The sequence below is a fragment of the Trachypithecus francoisi genome, unplaced genomic scaffold (assembly GCF_009764315.1).
Source record: "Trachypithecus francoisi isolate TF-2019V2 unplaced genomic scaffold, Tfra_2.0 Lachesis_group19, whole genome shotgun sequence".
Taxonomy (NCBI): Eukaryota; Metazoa; Chordata; class Mammalia; order Primates; family Cercopithecidae; genus Trachypithecus; species Trachypithecus francoisi.
Window position 1 is genome coordinate 19,439,500 of NW_022681464.1, and position 25,069 is coordinate 19,464,568.

Consider the following 25,069-nt stretch of genomic DNA (forward strand, 5'->3'; position numbering starts at 1 on the left):
TGCCTCAGCCTCCGGAGTAGCTGGTATTACAGGTGCCCACCACCATGCCCAGCTAACTTTTTTATTTTTAGTAGAGACAGGGTTTCACCATGTTGGCCAGGCTGGTCTCAAACTCCTGACCGCAAGTTTGAGGTGGGTGATCCACCCACCTCGGCCTCCCAAAGTGCTATGATTACAGGCGTGAGGCACTGCGCCCAGCCACCTTAATCTTTTTACATCTGTAAAACATATATGAAAAAAAAAATCTGTAGAACCCTGTGCCCATTTAGGTTTTTATATTAAAGAAAAAATCAGAGAGCAAGATACACTTATTCAATGAAGCCTCTCTTCTGTGGAAATATGAAGTTGCTCAAGGAGACTGTTCCAAAATCTTAATCTAGAAACTGGAAAGAGACTTGGCCACTGCCTTGCTATATACACAAGCAGGCGGCTAAGCGAAGAGTATCAGACAAAATCACCATCAAACCCTATCAGTTTGATAAGGAATTTGCACTTACACCCATCTATCCCTGAATACTGCTGTGTTTCCTGAACAACCACAGGAATGCCCCATCAATAGCATATTCAAGTTAAACATGTCGGCGTTTAGCTACATCTGCAGAGGCAATATCCACAACCAGTATGCGCATTACCAACAGCTACATCTATTTATACAACTCCAAGGGAAAGAGCTGCCATCTGCCTCTCCAGACACCCTCTTTATAGCAAATGATAGTGATATCTGCTTGGGGTCAGAATCCTCTCCCAAGAGCATGAGCAGCTAGCTATGTCGTGTGGCATTCTGCCCAGCTAATGCCAACCCATCCCCAGGGCAATGAGTGTGCGAGAAACGAGATGGATGGTGATGTGGCACGGACCATCAGCACAGAAGCCCATGTGAGAACAGGTGAGGTGGTGTGCACTGGTCCCGTTTTCTAAAAGGGCAGAGCTGTACAATGAAGGTCCTTCAGCACTCAAAACCTGCAAGGCATGATCTAACAGCCATGTTCTTCTTTTAATGCCATAAGGTTAATTAATGCCATAAGGTTAATTAACAAAACAAAAGCCAGTGGCATTTCGTTGTGCATGCAGTGCTGGCGTTGTGTAAACCCTAAGCAGATGAAATTGCCCAGTATCCAGAGGGCCACAGGGCTGAACCTACTACATTATCTGATGCCAAAAGGGAAAGCCACAAGGAGACACAGGACACCAACTCAGACGTATCCAGGTTGTCACCTTGAAGTGACAGACAAGGACATCATGAAATTGCCCTTTGGATCTCTCAGATGGTGCTCTTTATACAGGAAAAAGAAGGTGAGCCATAGAAAGACAGGCTTTATTTCTGAGAAGCACAGGGCTCTCTGATCAGCACTGCTTCCAGCAAACCATTCCAGATTCCCAGAGCCAGGCCAACTATTTCAGGTCCCATTATAGAGTATGGCAGCCTGGATGGGACAAGCCGAGAATGTCAAAGTTCTATCTAATCATCCACACATGCACAGATAGCTTCTGGCTATGCTCAATATCTTATCTTGTGGGGCTTTCCTTCTAGCTTTTGATTCTAAGACTTCTCTGTCTTATCCTAGTGCCACAGGTTTGTTCTCCCCCTACACCTTCAGGACAACCATCCCCAGCTGATTCCTTTATTGAAGGGCCTGCCACACACCAGGCACTGTAAGAGGTGCCTGCTTCTGCAGGAAACACAAGATCCAGGTGCAAATAAGTGTGTGGTCCTCAGGGAGAACACTACCTAGTCAGGGAGAAGGGCAAGGGGCACACGGTTATGGCTACTCTGTGAGGGAAGATCACATGCAGAGAGGGCATTTACGAAGGACTCACCAGGAGATGTGTCATGGAAAGGGTAGGACAAAGGGTAAAGTCCTGCAGTGAGCTGAGACGGTGGAGGGCTCAACACAGACAGAGATCAAGTGCACAGCAAATTCAGACAATTCCATGTCACTCAGCCTTATATCCACCCAAACATAGATCCGGAATAGAGGGTGTTCTACCACGCTGGTGGTATATCTTATCAATTCCATTGCCACGTGCCAGGTTCACGAACCTCCCCATGGCCAGCCTACATACTGCAGCTCGCAGGTGCTCAGGATGGCAACTTTCAGGAGAAGCCATTGCACCCCAGGGTCTCAGACCCAGAAGCTGTCAGATAACAGTGGCCCTGAGGGCCCACCACCCTTGCTGTCAGCATGGTGAAGAAATGATACAAAACATGGAGAAGAAATGATACAAAACCATTTCTCCCTGCCTGCAGTGTCTTGCTGCCCAGTCATACATCTGCAAAGACAAAAAGTGAAGAGAGAAGAACCAGCTTTGTTATTCGAGGAGCCCATTCAGTTAGATGACAAGATGCACTGCTACTATCTCTCATGATATGGTAGATTGGAGAGCACCCACAAAGCACATAGGATGCTTTTTAATTAAACCCCTTCTTCAGAGAAATTACGCTTTTTTCTCATTGCCTGATTAGTCAGAAAATCAAATTTAGACCAGATGATTCAGATGATGATGTGCCTCTCTCCCTTGGCTTTAAAGAGCAATACTACAACAGCATTGCCCACAAGTTGACCAGGCACAGCTCCAGAGAAGGTAGTCAGAGGGGCTCCTGATGGATGAGGCTCCCAGGGCTTCTCCACCAGGCATCAGAAGAATAGCCAGCCAGCCAGTGTTCCCTGGGCCACAGCCTCCAGATGCAGCTTCCAAGGAATATCTGCTTGTCCAAGAAGGTGGGAAAATTGACTGTGCTTCTTCTTGAGAAGGTTAACATCTCAACTGGAATTTACAAAAGGTTCAGCCACTCTTGGTTCCAAGCACCTTTCACATGAGACTTGGACTGATACAGAGGGAGCCTGTAATCCACGTGATTTCAGAAACAAATCACCAAGGTACATATCTCCTTTATTTTCAAGCCTGTTAATGCCTAGATACCTTTGTGCTGCTGTTTGCTTACATGAGAATGAGTACTTGATTCAAGTATCACATTTCATGTTTTATGAAATTCCCATGAAACATGATATATTAAGCTGATTCTATTTTTTAGAAAGCTGAATTATGGGCCATCATGGTGGCTCATGTCTGTAATCTCAGCACTTTGGGAGGCTGAGGCAGGTGGATCACCCGAGGTCAGGAGTTTGAGACCAGACTGGCCAACATGGTAAAACTCCATCTCTACTAAAATAAGCACAAAAATTAGCCAGATGTGGTGGTGAGGCTGAGGCAGGAGAATCGCTGGAATGCAGGAAGCGGAGGTTGCAGTGAGCAAAGATTGTGCCACTGCACTCCAGCTGGGGCAACAGAGCAAGACTCAGTCTCAAAAAAAAAAAAGCTGAATTATGAAAAGCAAACATCTTGAGTGACTAAGCAAAGAATAACTATCTTTGAAATAAATGATATAGGATTGAACTACTTAAAATGTATCAACCACCTTTAGAAACATAATGCTGATGCAAACAAAATTGAGAGGGGGAAAAAAAAAGAATGATTTCAGGATTTTCATTCCATGCCTAACAAATACAGTGTTTCTGTGTCTATCCACTCTTACTTAGACGGCTCCTATGCTAAGCCACTGCCAAGTTCCTTATGCTGAGGGGCCTTGGCCGAGCCCTTGGATCTCCCACTGCAGTCATCCGCAGAGCATCTCCTGGATAAGTCAATGAGTAAACAGAGGACACTAAGATAAGAGCATCTCTGATGAATAACAATGGTGGCCCAGTGCCCATGCCTGTCTTCATAGGTGACATCATCCCAAGATTACCCAAGTGATCATCTTTTCCTAAAACTCAGCCGAATCTTGATAAGGCTACCATGTTCTCTCATGACACTGGCATATTAGAAAACACTAAATTTTCTTATAAATTGCCTTCTCCATTAGTCACTCATTTGCATGTGGCAGAGAGTCCTTTATTTCAGTGGTCGTAGACATTATCAACAATTGGGAGACCCACATGAGAGGTCTGTACAGACTGTGTGAGAAGATCATGCAAGAAGAGTCAGGGGACCAAGGGGAAATCAGCTTGAATGGATGGCATGTGGTTGCCTAAGAAGCCCAGAAAGACAATAAAAAGTTGCTGCCCTCATGATACCTTCCCTGATTCCCCTACAAAAGACCTCTGAGGTTACAAAGTATTCTGTACCAAATTTAGCAAGTCCAGATGGTTTCATGTTGTGATTCTTTGTATGTAACTGTATTCATTTCCTAACTCTGTATAACAAATTGCTTGGCCGCTTAAAACAACATACATTTATCAACTCAGAGTTTCCATGGTGCAGGAGTCCGGGCATGGCCTGACTGGTTCTTCTGCTGGGGGTCTCACAAGGCTGCAATCAAGGTATCAGCTATGGTCTGATCTGAGGCTGGGGGTCCTCTTCCAAGCTCACATGGTTGTTGGCAGAATTCATTTCCTTGCAGCTGTAGAACTCATGACAACTTGCTTCCTCAAGGTCAGCAGAAGTCTTTGACTTCTAGACTTTCTTTTCAGGGATTCATCTATTTAGGCTCATCCTACCTAGAATAATCTCCCCTCTGACTGATTCAAATATCCAAAGATTTGGGACCTTAATTATATCTGCAAAACGCTTTCACCTTTGCAATGTAACCTAATCATGGTTCCATAATATTTACACATCCATTATACTCACAGGACTGGCCTAAACTCAAGGGAAGGGAATTATTCAGGGTCTAAACTGGGGGAAAGAATCTTCTGGGCCACCTTAGAATTCTGCCTACCACAGGATTCATGTCACTTCCCCTACTATATTGTAAATCCCCTCTCTTTACACTTTATTCTTGGCTTGATGGCACAATTTCTAATTGTTTAGTTTGCATTGTTCTCTGCTACCCTTTACTCAGCCCTCAAAGTGACTGACTCATATAAAGTAATAAAGTAACACTTGGTGATGAATGAATGAACCAGTCAGCTGATCTTTATTCAGAAGCCCCCAGCCATAGAAAAACCAGGGCCCACAAACTGACAAAAAGCAATGAAATCTAAATTTAGGGAGAGGCCAATGTTTATTCAACCCTCCAGATTAAGATCTGGAAGATCTGGGAAAAGACAGATAGAAAGGCAGGTGTGGACCAACAGGATACACACATGGACGGAAACTGTGTAGGCCGTGTTGAGAATGTGGGTAGATATGAGGGAAGCCAGTGAGTCAGCAAAGCAAGGGTGGGCTGCCTATGCGCACTCTCCTCATGGGTACCAATCTGCCTCACCAGCCCTGGTTTGGTTTGATCAATGAGTCCAACTCCCTGATGTTTCTGCGAGCCCTCCTGGCTTCCAGTCCTCAGACTCTGGAGAAGCAGTAAGCCCACCGTTGTCTCCCATGCCCCTGGCCTCACTACGTACATATGGAATTCCTGAATATAAACTAACACTAGCCCTGCCAATCCTTCAAAATTCTGTAGATCACATGAATGCTAGGCACCCCCAACTTTTTTTTTTTTTTTTAGGTAGAGTCTCACTCTGTCACTCATGCTAGAGTGCAGTGGCACAATCTCGGCTCACTGCAACCTCCGCCTCCTGAGTTTAAGCGATTCTCCTGCCTCAGCCTCCTGAGTAGCTGGGATTATAGGTATGCACTACCTCACCCAGCTAATTTTTGCATTTTTAGTAGAAATGGGGTTTCACCACATTGGTCAGGCTGGTGGTCTCAAACTCCTGACCTCAAGTGATCTGCCAGCGTCAGCCTCCCAAAGTGCTGGGATTACAGGTGTGAGCCACCACTCCAGCTGAACACTAGCCTCTTAATGAGTAAAGATAGTTCACCGTTGTTTTCAGTGAATTGGCTGGGGGCTATGTCATGTAACCAGATGGCCTTCTTTGCAAAAAGCTGAAAGAGGACATGTGCTTGGTAACAGCCTGGGAATCCTACAGCAATTAATACAGAGCACGTCAAGAGGGAAAGTTAAACAGCTCTGCTTTCATCCCTTCTGCTTTTTATATTTTACTTAGAACCAATCACAGAATCTCAGAGCTGGAAGGGATCTAACAGATCATCCAGCACCACCTGACCCCAAGCCTAGCAGCCCTAACAGATCATGTGGCTTCTGCTGTAGCGCTTCCAGTGCAAAGTGATATATTCTGTTGTTGGAAACGTTATTGCCACACACCTGTTTGAAATCAACTCAAGAAACATGCTTAAAGTGCCTAGTATTTTCCAGAAGAACCAAATCATGTCTAGTATTCCTGCCCTCACTCCTCAGCTCTGAAGCTATTGACAGACTTCCCTAATCAGCTGTGGCGCTCTTTCCTGCTGATGCTGGATGTGGCCTCAGAATCCTCAGCAGACTGCTCCAGAAAGGCACCGCTGATCAATTTATGTTGGCAAGAGAAATAAACTAATTTTCCAACTCTGTTCTTGGAGTTTGTCTTCAGTCAAAAACCACTCTCTTTTAACTCCTAATTACTGCTTTTAATCTGACTTTAAGGACAACAATTTTGCCCCCTCCTCCAAAAACAACCCCTTATTTATCTAATGACATTTAACCTCTTGCCTCACTTAAGCCTTGCACACTCAAGCCCAACCCCAAGGCCAACGTTACCTGGAAGGAGAAAAGAGTAGAGCTGTAATTCTAGGAGCATCAGCCCCAGCAGTGTTTCAAGGCATGCTGGGGCCCAGACAGCACTGACGGCAGACACGACTCCAGTGTGGCTGGGGGGCTAGAGAGTACTAGCTGCCTGTGGGAATTGGCTCCAGAAACAAGACAGGCCAAACTCCCATATGAGTGGTTTTGGAAAGGTCCAGTTTTAAGGAGCTAGGGATAGAAGAGGCAGGGTAAAGAAAGCAAAGATGACAGGGTAATGAGGTTGAAATAGTGAGGATACTGAAAATCAAAGCAAGTGAAAGCCCTCCACATCACACTTGAACATGTGTCATGTAATTGCTGTCTTCCCATTTCACATCTCCTGATCATGCACATACATTTCTTGGTATAAACTTTGTGCTCACCCAGAATCACCCATAAAACACTGAAGAAGATCAACACAGAGCTCCATGGCATGGCTCTGGGGACTCCCCTCCCAGGTGTTCATTCAATTGTTTTCCTCAACTATTTGTTGAATATTTACAAGGCACTCAGGAGTAGGCTGGTGCAGCTGCAAAGGCTGTGATGACACCACTCCCATCTCCAAGAAATCCACAGTCCATCTATTTCAGAGGCAGGTAAACAATTCCTCCACACATAAAACTGACTGTACAGTATAATCCATATTTGCATGTATTTTATCTGTATAAATCATGTTGTATTTAAAGTCAAGATATACACCCTAGTAGATATATATCCATCTACTGAACTAGCAAAATTATAAAAAAGAAAGTTTAGTAAATTGGCGTTTTTTGCAAAGTACCAAAACCAAATCAGCTTGTGCTATACTGCTTCAGAAACAAGAGCAGGTGGACTAAAGCTTCAAATAAGCAAATTCTGGCTCTCTCCAATTATTAGTACAAATCAGCAGCTTTCTCACAAGTAGTGACTTCCCTTTCTCTGCAGATATTCTATCATTCATCTATTCCTTCTGTCAGCCCATTTTCACTGAGCTCTTAAAACATGCCTGGCATCAAGGATCTCACAGAACAAGGATGGAACCTGACATGCGTGAAGGCTAATATGATGCAGGGAATTAGCCTTGGGTTCCTGATCCATAGTGTATGTTCACAAATATTTATTGTCAGTGAGTCAAGACCAGAGTACACACAGAGGGCCAAAACACTCGGGAGCTAGGGAAGATCTCCTGGAGATTACAGTATCTGAGCTCCAATCTAAGGATGAGCAGGAAGCAAAAGATAATGTGTGAGCCAGATGAAGATGGGTGAGCAAGGTCTTGTGGCAGATGCCAAGGTCTGCAGAACAGAACATCACCCTCCCTGGGATGGCAAGGAGTGGCTGCAGTGGACTGCACAGACACACGAAGGCAGGACAAAAGTGGGCTCTACCCACATGGAAAGCCTGGGATTTCACCCTGAGGATGAGAAGAGCCACTGAAGGAGCTGAACCAAGGACTAACGAGAACAGATCATGGTGCATGGTGAACTCATGCAGCAGAGGGCAAAATGGGCCAAAGGGAGGCAGGACTAAAAGCGGAGAGACCCATGAGGTGGCTGGTAGAACAAGTTAGGAAGGAACAAATGATTATCTGAACTCAAAAACTGGGAACAGACAGAGATGGAAGGACTTGAAAGGGAGTCAAGGGTAGAGAAGCCCTAATTTAGTGGCTGATGATTACAAAGGATAAATGAGAGAAAGGGGTTAGGAGGACCCTAGGTTGGCTGAACTGAATGTGATGAATGATTATGCTTTGTTGGGATGATGAACAGAGCTGCGGAGGAACTGACTAGGGTACAAAAACATTGGTTTTGGGCTTGGGCATGGTGCAATGGAGATGGAAATACCCAGGGCATGGCTGGCTCCACAGACCTGAGGCATTGGAGAGTAGCCAGGGCTGGAGGTCTTGTGCACATTAATGGCAGGGGAAATCACAGGGTTAGAAAAGGCGTGGTGCCCTGCTAGGAGGCTGGCCCAATCTACCAAGAGCCCTCGAGGCCCCAAAATGCAGAAATCTATGAACACACCAACTGCTATTTCCTCAGAAAATCTTAGCTCCTCCCCACTCCCCGCCACAAAAAAAGTTTTAATCCATGCTTAGGGCTACGTTTAAATCTTGCTTTTGACATTTTGTTCTATCATAAACCTGGATTCACAAATAGAAACCTTATAAAAGAAGACCATGTGTGAGATAAAATTAGAGCCAAGGAAATAACGATTGTGCCTTGAAAGGCATACCTAGCCAGCAGCTCCTCTGGAAAAGTCTACTGAGTAAGGAGAGGACAGAGTGAGGAGGCACATCTTTGGTATGAATAAAGTGGAAAAATTCCTGATGAACACAGCAGTGAGATTTGGTCGTGGAAAATTCCACACTCTCTGTGTAGGAATGGCCAAATAACTTTTTCTTTCTTCCTTCTCATATCAGATAAAAGGAAAAAGAGAGAGACTTCTAGTAGAAACTAAAATTCTGGAGAAGTCTCTCTGGCCAAGACTGAGACAGCAACGGCTCTTTAAGCTGAAGCACTCGGAGGTATGATTGCAGGACATTGCCAGGGCTTTTTTTTTTTGGTTTGCAAAGTGGCCAGAATTTCTGGAGAAATGTGATTCCAGATTGAATGCAGGATGAACTTTAAGAAGCATCTAATCAACCTAAGAAGGAGTCAGATTAAGATTAAATTATGACACTAATATTAAGTTAAACCATACAATTTTGCCCTTTCTGTAGGTAAAAAGTGGTCAAATATCAGCAACTTCACATGGTTCGTCCTAATGATGCTCCAGCTGGAGATATGTTTGCCAGGGCTACCTAGCTGTGTATTTCTTTAGAAACACTGCTCTACATGAAGTATTTGTTACAACTGAATGCTTGCTATATTCAACAGTATTCATAATTAACTTGTACTTTAGAAAAATCACAACTTGAAAGAGGCTGGGTATGGTGGCTCATGTTTGTAAGCCTAGCACTTTGGGAAGCCGAGGCAGGAGAACCTCTCGAGGCCAGGAGTTTGAGACCAGCCTGGGAAACATAGTAAAACCTCATCTTTACAAAAAATAAAAAATATTAGCCTGCCATGGTGGTACATGCCTGTGGTTCCAGCTATTAGAGAGGCTGAGGCAGAAGGATCACATGAACCCAGGAGTTTGAGGCTGCAGTGAGCTATGATTGCAATAGTGCATTTCAGCCAGGGTGATAGACCGAAACTACATCTCTTAAAAAGAAAAAGGCTGGGCGCGGTGGCTCAAGCCTGTAATCCCAGCACTTTGGGAGGCCGAGACGGGCGGATCACGAGGTCAGGAGATCGAAACCATCCTGGCTAATACGATGAAACCCTGTGTCTACTAAAAAATACAAAAAACTAGCCGGGCAAGGTGGTGGGCGCCTGTAGTCTCAGCTACTCGGGAGGCTGAGGCAGGAGAATGGCGTAAACCCGGGAGGCGGAGCTTGCAGTGAGCTGAGATCCGGCCACTGCACTCCAGCCTGGGCAACAGAGCGAGACTCCATCTCAAAAAAAAAAAAAAAAAAAAAGGAAAGAAAAGCCTTACTCATCATAAACTAAAGTTACCCAGAGACAAGCAAGCATTCTCTAATCACAGGAAAAAATACCTTGGAAGACAGTAAGAGGGAAAACCAAAATCAACCTTAGAGCCGAAGTACTTAGGTAGAGTTAGAAGCTGATGGCAAATTTGCTGCCCGATGAGGTGAAGGGCTCAGGATGGTGGATGCTGTTTGCCCCACCCGTGGAATAGCCCAGCTTCCCTCTCTTACCTCAGAACGGAGAGTGTACAAAGGACACTTTGTCCCACCAAAGGTCAGGATCTGGCCCTGGCCTTGCCTTGCTTCCCCTGGCAGCAGCTCCTCGCCCACTTGACCCATGGTACTCCTGCACACAGCACCGGGGGCTGACAGGCCATCAGGCCACAAACCACAGCAATGACGACTCAGATCATTCAGCACTTGCAGAAGAAGCACGGCGAGGAGCCTCCGAACCACCCTCCTCCAAATCTACCCAAATGACCAATGAGACATGGACAAGACAGTCCCCAATCCTTGAGACTACGGGTAGGCCAACCACACCCCACTGACCTCGGCAGATCCATCCAGAAACACCAGAGAGACTGCGGCTGACCCAGGGGGAATGGTGGGGCCAGCACCCAGCTCTCTCCTGTGAGAAACGCAGCACTGCAGAAAGGCAGAAAAGCTAGACAAGGACACAGTATCCTGTGGCCTGTCAGGCCAGGGGAGAGCCACGAACTGCCCAGTTTGAGTCCATTTGGGGTCCTCTGTGCCTGTAGAGGCTGGAAAGAGGAGGACACAAGTGCAGGTCTCAGCTACTCTCCAGCCCAGTTTCTTAAGAGGGTGCAGGCCTGATGGACAGTGACAGTGGATGGCAAGAAGAGCCACAGATGGGACATGCAGAGTACTCCAGGGAAGCATGTGTCATCATGTATCAACAGCAACAGGGTGACTTGGCCTCTCTTCCCCTCCCAAGGAGTTACAGGCTACAGCTTCCTTGCCCCTGACCACACTCCTGGGCAGTGTGGCTGCTTCACCCTGGAGGCCACATCCCTAACAGTGTGCCAAGGAGACATGAAAGAGAGGCCAAACGGAGGTCAGACCCAGCCAGGGCCCCAAGACACCTAAAGCAGAGGTTTCAACAACTACAGGAGGAAGAAAAAGCAAACACTACATAGTGATTGCATCTTTCCGCTGCAAGGGCCGGCTTCTCCAGCCCTCCCCAGTTCACATCCCACAGGCCCTGGGTCAGCTTCAGTTTTCAGTATTTCAAGAAAAGCCAGTATTTCAAAGAAAAGCTGTATTTTTATGTCATATCTCCCAATTTTTAAATGTTCATAATTCAAAATCTTTAAACCTGTTAAATAGGGCACACAAAACACCCACAGGTTCCATTTAGCCCTACGGGCTGCCAGTCTGCTCATGCCACATTGATTTTTTTACTGGAAATAGTCATGTTGCACCACTCGGCAAGAGGAGAGACATCAAATGAAGAAGGATTCCATTCTCAACACCGGCCTCAACCCACCTGGAGCTGAAGACACCTCCAGGACTCCTGGGTCATCCACATCAAAGCCTAGCTGTGCAGCTACCATGATAATCTCTGAAGTCCAGAACCAAAGCAGAAAACCCTCCTGGCAGGAGACAGGAAAGAGCTTCCTCCAAGCCAGCTGCGTGGGACACAGCAACAGTGTCATGAGGCTGCGGAGAGTCAGGCTGGGCTGTTCAGTGGAAAATACAGTAGCCAAGGACCTAACCTTAGTTCAGGAAGCAAGAAACTCTTCCCCTTTGCTCCTGTTTCCTCACCTTGGGGCTAGTTTGGTGCCTTCCCTATAGTCTGAACCCAACCTCTCCTCTTCTTTTTGGCATTTTGTAAAGTGCCAACATATTAACTTCAGTGTTTCTGACATGGAGGACGTTAGTTTAATTACCACGTGATCATTTTGTGCCACTGCCTTCTTACATCATAAAATCTCTTTCCATGCTATCTATGATATTTCCATTTCGGTAGCATCAATGCCAACAAACACCATCTGACCATACATCCTGATTCTCATTAAGGGATCCCCTAATATGCATGGCATTTGGGGATTTTTTCCCATAATGGAATATAGTCAACTCTGGGACAGTTTTTCCAAAGAAACCTGAAATCTGGATTTTTTTTAAAATATCAAATCTCCCAATTTTTAAATGTTGACAACCATTAAAACATTTCAAAATGTATGAGTACAAACAAAATATATCTGCCATTTTCTTCTAAAATGAAAAGGTTGAGTTAAATGAGTTTTAAGATCTTATCCAGCTTTTAAAATAACTGATACTGACTGAGGTGTTTTATGATTAACTGGTATTTTGGTTTAGATGAAATGACCAAATTAAATTTCTCCATGTAAAGCTAGCCCGAACAGGTCGTTTCTCTTGAGTTACAGCCAGAAAGGGCAGATGGTCTCACCGTTTCTACTTCTCTCTCTCTTTTCTCCTCCAAAGCATATCATATATGTGCAATTTCCAAACATACAAGACACATGCAACTCAGCATATAAAACATGCCATGCAGGGGACCCCACAGGGACCTGCTTCAAGACAGTGTATATCTTGGTTTCATCATCACAACCCCAGGGCCTGACATGGTGCATGGCCCATAGAGAAGGCTCAGTAACGTGTGCAGAAAGTTTAAGTTCCCAGGAATATACCACTCTAGGTCCTCCTTCCATAAGAATTATTATGAGGTACAAAATTCCACAGTAGACTTAAATTAAATACTGGCTATCCCAAAAAACTTTAGATCGTTAGCTACAACCATCCAGGAATAATAAGTGAGATAAATATTATTCCTCCATGTTGTACAGTTAAGACCTCTTCCCAGCAGCCGGCTCACAGCTTTGGACAGCACTTGCCTACACTGTAACTAAACCTATCTCTGCCTCTTAGCAGACACATCCTTAAAGGAAAGCAGTGGATTCCCGGGCCTTAAAAAAAAATGCTGACAGGGGGCTGTGTATGCAAATTAGGATAAATAAAGAGTTCTAAAAGCAGATCCAGGAAAGTCCTGGATTCTCCACATGCTTTGGTTTCTCCTGGGGCTGTAGGACTCCTATGTAGCCACACAGAGCAGAGCTCCTGAGGTGGCTTCATGAGGGCACACTTCTCGAGACACTGGACAATTAACCCACCTTATGGTTTGCAATATCATTTTTTAAAATGCTATCTTGACACAGCTTTTTTAAAACAGGGTCTTGCTCTGTTAATCAGATTGGAGTGCAGTGGTGCAATCATAGCTCACTATAGCTGCAAATTCCTAGGCTCAAGTGATCCTCCAGCCTCAGCCTCCAAGTAGCTGAGATGACAGGCATGTGCCACGGTATCCAGCTTAACCCAGTTTTGAGGCCCTGGCTAGAGACCAGCCAGTTCGCCTTCTCCAGCAGCACATTAAGTCTACACCCAACCTTTTCTCACACTGGGGTATCACACCTGGACCACTATACACAGGCCCTCGCCACTCCAGGGCCACCCTGAGCCTCGGGGCCAATCCTCAGCCAACCTGCCTGTCCCTTGGAAGCCACAATGCAGATGTTTGCCCACAGTCCGCCTCTCCCTCCACCTCATGGCCGACCTCTGTGCTTCCTGAGTGGCCCTGCGTGGGTGCCATGTCTTCTCCTCAGGGAACTGTGAATGAAATAACTGCAAAACTTTTCCCAGCCTCTTCTCGTGATCTGCATCTGTCCTCACCAGTCCTCACCCAAGACAACATGGTTAAAACATAGGTGTACAAATAAAGAGGCAATTCAAAGGTTGTTCTTGATTGTGAACGTCAAGTGGCTGCCAGCAGTTATCATAACCTTAAAAAAAAGCCTACATGAGAAATTGTTCAAAGTCACAAAGGAGTGACTCCATGTATGAGCTAGGGAAAAATCACAGCTTCCCTGTAGGAAAATGCAAATGTCACATTGCAAGAAATGTGTCATTTCCATCCCTCAGAAGTTACTTTCCCGGTATGGGCTTTGGTCAGATACATCAAAATGTGGTGACAAGTGGGCACAGTGCCCTGGTGACCAAGTCTTCTGAGACGTAGGCATGCAAAGGCTCCTCTGTTCTGTGGAAAGAAGGATGTCTTGCAGTAGCCTGAGTGGAGTGCTCATCGTTCAGATAACGCATGGGGAGCCTTCTGCTCGCCAGTAAAGGGACACTATTGGAAAGGAAAATATGAAGGCAAGGCTTTGGTGGCGGCAATGGAAATACAGGGTCTCCTCACATTTTTGGAAGAGCTGTCTGCAGCTAGGACCTCACCTTCCTGGCATTTCATAGGACAGGCAGAAAAGCTGGAAAACAGTAGCAGGTGGTTGACGGGGCTCTCCCCCGGTCACGAGTGGGTGTTCTGAGACTTAAACATTCGGGAATTGCCTCTGGCACCTTTCTGATTCAGGTCAGAACCCTGCAAAATAAACGGCTGTGGCCAGGCGTGGTGGCTCACGCCTGTAATCCCAGCACTTTGTGAGGCTGAGCGGGGTGGATCACAAGGTCAGGAAATCAAGACCATCCTGGCTAATACAGTGAAACCCCGTCTCTACTAAAAATACAAAAAAATTAGCCAGGCATGGTGGCGGGCACCTGTAGTCCCAGCTACTCAGGAGGCTGAGGCAGGAGAATGGCGTGAACCTGGGAGGCGGAGCTTGCAGTGAGCCGAGATGGCACCACTGCACTCCAGCCTGGGTGACAGAGCGAGACTCCGTCTCAAAAATAAATAAATAAATAAAATAAACGGCTGCAAGCTTCATGGTAAATATTCACTAACGTAGAGGATGAAGTTCCCCGTATCAACACCATCTTTCATTGCCAGCAAGTACAATTCACACCCCTCACCACCAGGACCTGTGTTTAACCTGCGCATGCACAAGGATTCCCTCAACAGCCTGCAGGCCACTGGTGGGAGGGGCCTCACTGTTGCTCACCAGAAAAGGCTTTCTCAGCTGTGCTGAATTTTCTTTCCGAACTCCCTCTATGCAGCTGGGACTCATAACCCTCTAGCCCACATCTTTCTCTTTGTTGCTTACCCTGTGCAGTCTAGGAAGACACTCATTTTGCCAGCTTCCCCTGCAACTACAGGGGGTCATGTAATCCAGTTCTAATACACGTGAGGTCTAAAGAATGGGTGAGTTCTGACCACAGAGGGCAGAGCTGGCCCCCTCGCCTGGGCTTGGATGTAAACTCTCGTACTGATGATCACGCGATAGAAACACACAAATATGCTCCTAGGTAAGGGTCAGGAGAATGGGGATAAACATGAAGGTGGTCGTAACATTAGCTCTCTAGAGGTGTGTTTGTGTGTTGAGCATACCTTATTTTTTGGTAAAGTTAAAATGATGTACACTTTAAACATGAACAAAAAATATATTGTCGGTTGTGGACCCACTATTCAGAATTTGGTAATTACATGTGGTTCAGCATATGGGCATCCATATTATACCTGGAAAATAAACTAAAGGAAGCTCTCCCCCCTTATCTCTGCACCTTCCTCCTGTCTAGGTATTAGACCAAAGTGAAGAGACACACAAGGGTGAGAATCCAGGCCTGCACTCATCTCTTTAGACACACAGACAGCTGCGTTTGGATGCAACATAGCACAACAGCTTTGATATAAATGTTTATATTATTAAGAATAGAGGCCAGGCACAGTGGCTCACTCCTGTAATCTCACCACTTTGGGAGGCCGAAGCAGACAGATCATGAGGTCAGGAGATCGAGACCATTCTGGCTAACATGGCGAAACCCCATCTCTACTAAAAATACAAAAAAATTAGCCAGGCGTAAACTAGCCGGGCGTGGTGGCGGGTGCCTGTAGTCCCAGCTACTCTGGAGGCTGAGGCAGGAGAATCGCATGAACCTGGGAGGCGGAGCTTGCAGTGAGCTGAGATCACGCCACTGTACTCCAGCCTGGGTGACAGAGCAAGACTCCGTCTAAAAAAAAAAAAAAAAATTCAGCAATAAAGCATAATCTACTGATAACTTGGAGGATCTACTACAAGCCCAGGAAAAGACTAAAGGTGAACAAAAAGAGCCAACTCCACAGCCCCACAAACACTGCTGCACACACACCATGGGTCAGCCAAGTGAGAGGCTCAGGAACTCTCACACACATTTGCCATTTATCAAAATGAACAAAAACAACACTGACTTGAAAAGACAACCTTATTATTATTTTTTTTTTTTAATGAGCCCTACGTTCTCTCTGTTGGTTTTCATTGCAGTGGCTCTACAGAACAGGGGAAAGAGGGACGGACTGAGAGCTCTGATTGGCTGAAAAATGTCACAGACGATAAGGAAGCATTCTCAGGGCAAAACAAAACAGCTGAGATGACTGTGTCAGTTTGCTTGTCTCACTCAACTTCAAACACGGACATCTGATATCAAATCACACTTTTCATGTATGATTTTCATTCTTTCTTTACCCAAGAAGAAAAGAAAGGAAGGTTTGGCAGCTTTATTTTCTCCTATGAGCGCTGAACATGCAGTCTGTGGGGTCACAGGCATAGATATAGAGGGGATGGCAGAACCCTGACCAGCCTGACATGCCTCAGTGCCTGGGCACAGCTGCTGCCTGGCACACTATGCGAATTGACTTTATTAGGTAAAAAGCTTGACTTTGAGTTTCAATTTTTTTTCAACTGAAAAATGTAGATAATAGTGAGGTATACAAAATTTTTTTGTAGGTCAAAACTGTTGATAGCAGCAGTTTCATACAGTTTAACCTAATCATTCTGTCTCTGCCTATGCACAGGTGTTTTTTTTTTTTTTTTACAGGATCAAATGAAATTATTTACATGAAGGTGCACAAAAAAAACCTATGACTATAAAAATACCATTAACTTTATAAACTGGAACAGGAATTAGCGCTTCAAACTCTACATTCGCATCGCTTTATAAATGAAATCAGAATCGCTCTTTAAAAGGCAAATCCCGGACCCACTCAAAACTATCGAATCAGAAACAGGAAGACAAGGTGAGAAATACGCACTTTGACAAGAGCCCCAGGTGATAACTCAAATTGGGAGAAAAATTTTTTTCCCAAGAAATAAATTGCCCCCTTTCGTTTGGGGTGGCTTTCTGCTAAGATGCAGGCTTTACCCAAGCCCATTTAGTATGTCTCCTTCCTCAACAAATAAGAGACATTATAAAGAACCCAGTGAGTGGTAGTTTTCCTAATAAGCTGGCAAAATAACTCCAGGTGAAAGTCAGTAAAAATTAGCACAGTCACTAATTACTAGGAACTGATAAAACCTGATGCAGATGTTTTTTGCCATAGGGTGTAAAGCTCTCAGTAGTTAAGTCCTGAAGGTGAACCCAGATCCCCCCTGCAGCTGGGGCAGCTGCTGCATGCCCAGTCATGACTTACCCCTTAAGATGTAGTTCTGATAGTTCTGATCAGCCTCAGCTCCCACCTTGATCAAACATGTCAGACCTTCAGCCACTACAAATTCATGTACCAAATCCTTGTCATCCTGGCAGGAAAGAAAAAAAAAAATACTTTAAATATTGTCCCTGTCCACCTTCCATCCCAGCTGTGCTGCTAAAAGTATGTACAAGCCTTTAAAGCCAGAATGGCCCCTACAGATTGCTCTACTCTATTCAAATGAAGCATCTCAACTGTTGCCAAAAGAATTTTACAACCAGTCCTCACATTGTCCTTTGCCAAAGACCAGTTATTGCCTTCTGGGCAATCTAATAAAGATAAGGCAGGCCAGGCGCAGTGGCTCAAGCCTGTAATCCCAGCACTTTGGGAGGCCGAGACTGGCAGATCACGAGGTCAGGAGATCGAGACCATCCTGGCTAACAGTGAAACCCCCGCCTCTACTAAAAAAAATACAAAAAACTAGCCGGGCGAGGTGGTGGGCATCTGTAGTCCCAGCTACTCGGGAGGCTGAGGCAGGAGAATGGCGTGAACCCGGAAGGCGGAGCTTGCAGTGAGCTGAGATCCGCCACTGCACTCCAGCCTGGGTGACAGAGCGAGACTCCGTCTCAAAAAAAAAAAAAAAAAAAAAAAGGCAAATGAATCTCCTCACTGCCAGAAACATGGTGTCTTGTTTTTCACTCCTAAAGAAACACCAGGCTGTAGGCTTCCATGGGTCCCAAGGGTCTGCCCATGTGAAGCTTGCTGGTTTTTAACTACAGGAAACATTTGATTGCAGCAAAGACTATCAGGTGAGGAACTCAAAGCCACTCCTGTATTCCAAAGACAGTCCCTGGGACAGCAGTTACAGAAAAGGCTCTTGCAAGGGCTGAGAACCATGGAAAGCAGTTTATCCAACCTCCAGTAGTTGTACTGCCTGCAGGACAAGCATGGAAGCAGAGTGCAGCATTAACCTGCAGCAACCATGCCATCCCTCGAAAGGACCGCCTTGGCCGGCTTGCAGACCTGATCACAGAAGGCACGACATGAAAGAAACCTCATGGGTCATCTCATCCAGTGGTTCTCAGACAGAAGTCTCCAGACCTATCAGCCAACAGAGACTGGCAGCAAGCGCACCACCTGGGAACTTGTTAGGCCCCACTCCTGCCCTCCTGATTAGGAATCTCCACAGGAAGGCCCTGTTTCTCAAGCTCAGAAGCAGGTGATTCTGAAGAGCTCAGACGGTTCTCACATTAGAATCATCTGGAGAGCTTTAAGAAGGACTAGAAAGCAGGACCTTACCCAGATGGATTTAATCCAAATTTCTGGGGTGGGGCCCAGGCTCTGCTATTAAATTCCCTAGGAAATCCTCAAGGGTTGCCTATTCAAGAACCACTGATTTAATGCTAGCTTTTCTTTACCGATAAAGACACTAAGACTCAGGAGAGGCAAAAAGAAAAAAAAAAAAAGATGTGGGCAAGATCACTTAATTCCATTCAGCCAGACCCAAGCCCAGTCATTTTTTCGTAGTACCAAGCTCTCTGAGAGAGATCTTTCCACCATTGTTTTCCTCAATTGAGACTGGGAGATTTCCTCAATTGGACAGTGCCTTGTCTCAAAGGCATCTAGGATAAAGCTGAAACATTCATCTTAAATGATCACAACAGAGCAAAAATAAAAAACCTCAGTGATGTAAATGGTAGAAAGCTTAATGGAATAATGAAAGGTTATTATTATAGGAAAAGCCAGCAACCATGGCTTATCTCCAAAAGAGAAAATGTAGATGAACTGGCATAATTCTCCTGTTCCTACATGAAATCAGCCCCTTATTTTGATTTTTATGGCATTTTTCAATTATATGGATGGGGGACTAGGTAAATGTGGGCAGGCTCAGCAAAGGTTCCATTTGACCCAGGAAAGAGCTCTTCAGGGTCAGGGCTGACTTGGGGGGAAGGGTGGGTGAGTGATGCCTGCGCCCTGAACGTAATGAAAGACAGCTGTGTTAACTCAGACTTCAAGATAATCATGGCTTTGGAAGAAAGAAAATGGGACAATATCATGAGTTTTTGGAAAATTACTTTACGCTCATATGTATAAAGGAAATAAAAAATAATTCTCTCTCCATCCATATCCTTTTCCACCAGCATATGTGAAAAGTGAACATTTAGATGAGCTCATGTCTAGTCAGAAAGTTTTTCCAAGCACGTAACAAATGTTTATTACTTTAACTAAGACTAGATTCACACATGACTTCATGGTGAAAAAGTGAGAACAAGCTCTCAAGAAACCACTCAAGCTAATCACTAATATTAATATACCAGAGAATTGACTGGCTGGCAAAGGCACTTGGAAAAAACACTGGACAGGCGAGACAGTGTTTATAAAAATCATTCAGAACTGAAATGTATGCACGTATGTAGATAAGGCACTCAGGAAAGAGAAATTTATTGATAATTAATTTGGGAAAAATCTTCCAAATTGGCAATGTGCTAGATTTTACACATATATCCTAAAATATATGAGCATTAAGAAATGACTTTCAAAACACTGGTTTCAGAATAGATGAAATCAAAATGTTAACACTGATAGGTGCTTATTGCTGCATTTCAGAATTTTCTGTAATGTCATATATTAAACTGTGATCATTTTTTAAATGCCTATCGGTCAAGGAATATTCAACCCAAAGAGATGACCAATGCCTCTGCTTTTCAGACACTTACAATCTAGTTTGGAAAAGAACGTCCACACCTAGAAAACACAAGAGATGATGGAGACACTGACCCACAGGTATGGAAGGTGGTGATCCATGCTCAGACAGCACCGCTGCCTATGTAATCCAGTTAATCCCCCCATGCATCACTGCCCTGTGGTCGAGTGCTGTTTTGTGCACCCGTGTGTGGTCTTCCAAACAGACTATAAACTTCTAGTAACAAGCACCTTCTTCCTTGCCTAGACGGTGCCAATGAGGCTGTTCAAAAATATTTGTTTAATGATGGTCCTGGGAATTCAGAGAACAAACACTACAGAGTAAACTTGGTTGAAAGGATCTACAAGAGTCCAAGCATGTTTATTTTTTAATGTTTTCAATTGAGAGAACTTTAAACATATACAAAAGACAACAGAATAATCTTGTGAACTCCAGGTGCCAATCAACGCACACCAACCCTGTTTCATTGATCATCCTACCCTTTCTCCTGCCACATTAATCTGAAGTGAGTCCCATACATCACATCATTTAATCCATAAACATTCCAATATGTATCTCTAAACTACAGGAACTCTTCTTAAAAATATGTACTCACAATAAAAAATACTTTTCATTATGAAATGTCTGGTCAGTGGCCACATATCCAACTGTCTCATAAATATTGTTCTTTTCTTTCTTTTTTTTTTTTTTTTTTTTCTGAGACAGAGTCTCACTCTGTGGCCCAGGCTGGAGTGCAGTGGCGCGATCTCTGCTCACAGGAAGCTCTGCCTCCCTGGTTCATGCCATTCTCCTGCCTCAGCCTCCCGAGTAGCTGGGACTACAGGCACTTGCCACCATGCCTGGCTAATTTCTTTTTGCATAAATACTGTTTTTCACAGTTTTATTAGGATCCAAGTAAGACTCATACATGGCAGTTAGTTGATATGACTCTTGAACATCTTTTAATTCAATGAGTTTTTTTCTTTCCCACTAGAATTTGTGTGTTGAAGAAACTGGATCATTTGTCCTGTAGAGTAGCCCACAGTCCGGATTTTGTTGGTTACACCCCTGTGGTATAGTTTAACGTGTGCCTCTGTCTTGGATCATTTACAAATAGTTTATTGCATATACAGGCATGCAGATCCAGAGGTGATTTGTTTGGCTTGACCACATCATCGATGGTAGTTTGTATTTCCATTGGGAGGCACGTAATACCTGGCTGAATCTCATGCTCATCATGTCAGCAGCTCTTGGGGCTCACCACATAGATCCATTAAATCATTCATTAGGGGCTGAAGGATGGTAATATTCTCATTCTGTTACTCCCTCTTGCTTATTAGGTAGAATATTTCTACAAAAAAACTTCCCCTCAACTATTCGATCATCCTAAAATCCATAAGTGACAAGGCAAAATAAATGTGAGATACTAAAATTTAATTCATCTGCCAAATAGTAAGCTAGTTCACTAGCATCTTTCACCTGTTTTTTTTTTTTTTTTTTTTTTTTTTTTTTTGGTCAATCCATTGTTATTTTGCAGCATCATTATGAACTCATTAATACAAACTTAGTGTGTTTTGATCCAGTGTAATTATCACCCTTATTGATGCTCACTGTCCCATCTTTGGCCAGCCAGTGGGAGACCCTTCAACTTGCTTCTGGGTTATTTCGGAAATAATCCTAGACTATTTGATAGCTTTCTTTCTCTCTGTATAAGATGTTCCAAATTAGTTTATTTTATTACATTTCCTACTCCAGACTTAGAATCAGCCACTTCTCCAAGTTGTTCTGGTTCCTTTTGGTGTTTCAGACCACAATCTCATTGCTAGTGGTACTTTTTGCTAATGAATTATTGCTTCTAGCTTTTTTTTTTTTTTAATTATTATTTGCTTAAGATAATATACATAGGTTCATTCTGATATTTCCAATTAAAATCAGGAACACAGAGTTGTTAAACTTAAGAATCCTAATGTTTAAGAATGCGTAGAATGACAATTAGAATCTCACACACACATCAGTCTCAGAATAGTAATATCAACACCATCATCACCAATAGGATTATTGTAAACAGTTTTGTTGTGGTTGTGGATTTTTTGGTGGTTCTTTTTGTTCTTAGGGTATATCTAACTAACACTGAACAAATTACAGTGTTTTTAAGTCATTTGGAATAGCTATTAGCTGTGTGGCTCTGCCACCAGCTCTCTATCAGGTGTGAGAGAAGTCAAAGCTGAAGAATGGAGACAAGAGGCAGGCTGATAGACTAAATGAGGAAAGTGGAGGAGTGCTGTGAGCATGGCCCTCTGGTGGCATAGAAACAGTCTAGCCCAACTGCAGTTGGGGATCATAACGGAGGGTGAAGTTTTGTTGTGTTCAGCTATGTATCAGGAAGACACACGTGGATACTCTGAAGTGGAGTTTTGGGAAATTAATTAGTTAGCACAGAAATTAGAGACAGGAAAGACTGAAGACAGAGACATCTGCTAGAAGACAATTCAAGTTACCCAGTCCATTCATTTATAGTTTAAGTGGTACCAGATACTATGCTAGGCACAAAAGGCGTGGCGATGAACCCCAGTGAGCTCACAGACTACCAGACTCAAGACAAGTGCTCTGAAGTATCTTAAGTTCTATACAGTTTGAATATCCCTTATCCAGAATGTCTGGGACCAGCAGTGTTTCAGAGAACATTTACATGTACATAATGACATATCTTGAGGATGGAACCCAAGTCTGAACATGAGATTCATTTAGGTTTCATACAGGTTTACATATAGCATAAGTTAATTGTGTACAATAGTTTAAATAATTTTGTGCTTGAAACAAAGTTTGTGTGAATACTGAAGCATGAGAAAGCAAAGGTGTCGCTATCTTAGCCACCCACATGGGTGATCTGTGCTAGTTTGGCATCACCACCATTCCTGACTCTGAATTTATACGGTACCAATATGCAATCATTTTCTTACACTTATTCACACGTAAGTACTTAAGAGGAAAAAAGATGACATGCCACTTATACAACGAAAAAACATAACATGTTCCGGATAACTAAGTAGTACAGTGGAATCACCAGAATGCCTGTCTCATCTGCTACAGTCTCCCCCTAAAATGTTGTGTTTTGATTAAAAGGCTACTATACACTATATTTTATTTTGGGGGGTGAGAATAAACATCAAAAGTAGTTGAGGGACAAGAAGTGGGTCCTCTAGGGATGAGGAGGCATTCTTCTGGATGGGCTTTTAAAAATGTTTTCTCCACAATCATCTGCCTCATTAACAGGAGTTTTTATCTTAGAAATATTTGCTTTTATAAACTAACATGATTTCTTCAAAACATGTTCTGTTTTGAACGCACACTGATCTACACTTCAGTAAGCCCATCACATATTTTTGCCATGTCATCTCTAGGCACTTATTCTACAGTGTGATCTTCATCATCATTTACACAAGATCACCTTGATTCAGAAACATTTTAGCTATTTCAATTCACCATTGGTTCACAAATGAACAACTGGGGCCTCTTCATCAATGTTAAAAACTTCAATATCCACTTCTTCCAGCTCACTGATGGACTCTGAAGATAAACATGCAAACAATTCTTGTATTTATAAGGAGGTCAGATATCATTTTCTTCTCACTTGACATATAGAATCCTTCAAAGTCACCACTTGTTCACCATCATCACTAAACACAGTCACAGGTTAGAGGTTGTGCCAGGCATGCACAGCTGTGTCTTTAGTCACTATGTTTCCAGTGTTGGCAGCAGTATATCCTTCATGCTAAACATCCTTCATGCTAAACTGCTTTTGAAAACTTCAGTGCTGCTAGCATGCTGTTCAAAAAAAGTGTTTTTAACATGTATTCCTCATTGATCTAAGAATATTCTTTATTAATGGATCTAAGAATTGATTCCTCATTGATCTAAGAAGATCCTAAATTAATGAAATTACATTTGAGGGAAAGTACATGGCACAATCATTATTTTTTTGAGAATTTCAGCTGGAAGATGAGCAGAACAGTCAAGGAAAACAAAATTTTGCCATCATCATCTAGTCCAGCTTCCCTGAAGTGAGCACAAGCCCCCGGTACAAAATGTTTATGAAACTAATCAGAAAAGATGATATAATGATCCATGGCTTTTTGTTAGCATAATAATGAAATGGTAAGAAATGCATTCCTTTGAAACAGTGAGGATGCATTTGCTTAGCACAGCAACATTTCATGTATGTGTGCCTGCGACATTAGCACAGCCCAGCACGGTTATTCTGTCCTGGGCACCCGTAATTCCCACAGGAGCTATCTCCTCAGCTCCAGGCAGTGTCTTTCAGGGCCTGTAACCACAAACAGTAATGTTTTTTCATTCACATTACAGACATGTTCTGGCATCAAATTTTCATCAGCAGTGACCCTGGCAAACTTGTCAATGAATTTCTCCACAGCTTTGTGGTCAGCAGAGCTTTATCATCACGAATCTTTAAAAATTTAATGTTGTGTCTTTTCTTAAATTTCTTCAATCAGCCTGTTGAAAATATGGTAAGCTCCCTTCCATTTTCAGTTTATGATAGATCTTTGCTTGTTATGTGATCAGCATACCATTAAGTGGCATGTGTTCACTGCATCAATGATGGATCCACTCTATACACGACTGAGATCTTCACTTTTAGCTTCATGCAATGTTCTCCTATTTTTCAGTAACTTCTGCTCATTGCTTTTCCCACAGAACTTCAACAGTTTATCCTTCTGTTTCTTCAGGTCATCTATGGTGATCATTCTAACACCATATCCTTCTGTAAGACAGTTCACACTTACACCACTGCCCAGTTTCTCCAACAGCTTCACTCTGTGTTATAGATAAACAGATATGACTTCTCGTTTTTATCACTGTTACCCAAGCAGGTATCTGCATGCCTTTTGGACATTTTCAACAATACCTTTATACCACAGAGCACAGAAT

At 43.7% G+C, this 25,069-nt stretch overlaps 1 protein-coding gene across 8 annotated transcripts in view; it reads right to left on the reverse strand.

The window, feature by feature from the left end:
* FHOD3 (formin homology 2 domain containing 3) overlaps positions 1 to 25,069 on the reverse strand; it is a 492,791-nt gene that overhangs the window by 252,451 nt on the left and 215,271 nt on the right. For all 8 annotated transcript variants that reach the window (XM_033177891.1, XM_033177890.1, XM_033177884.1 and 5 more), the window contains exon 5: positions 17,443 to 17,548. In XM_033177891.1, coding sequence (XP_033033782.1) covers positions 17,443 to 17,548 — 106 coding nt within the window. The remainder of the gene's footprint in view (positions 1 to 17,442; positions 17,549 to 25,069) is intronic.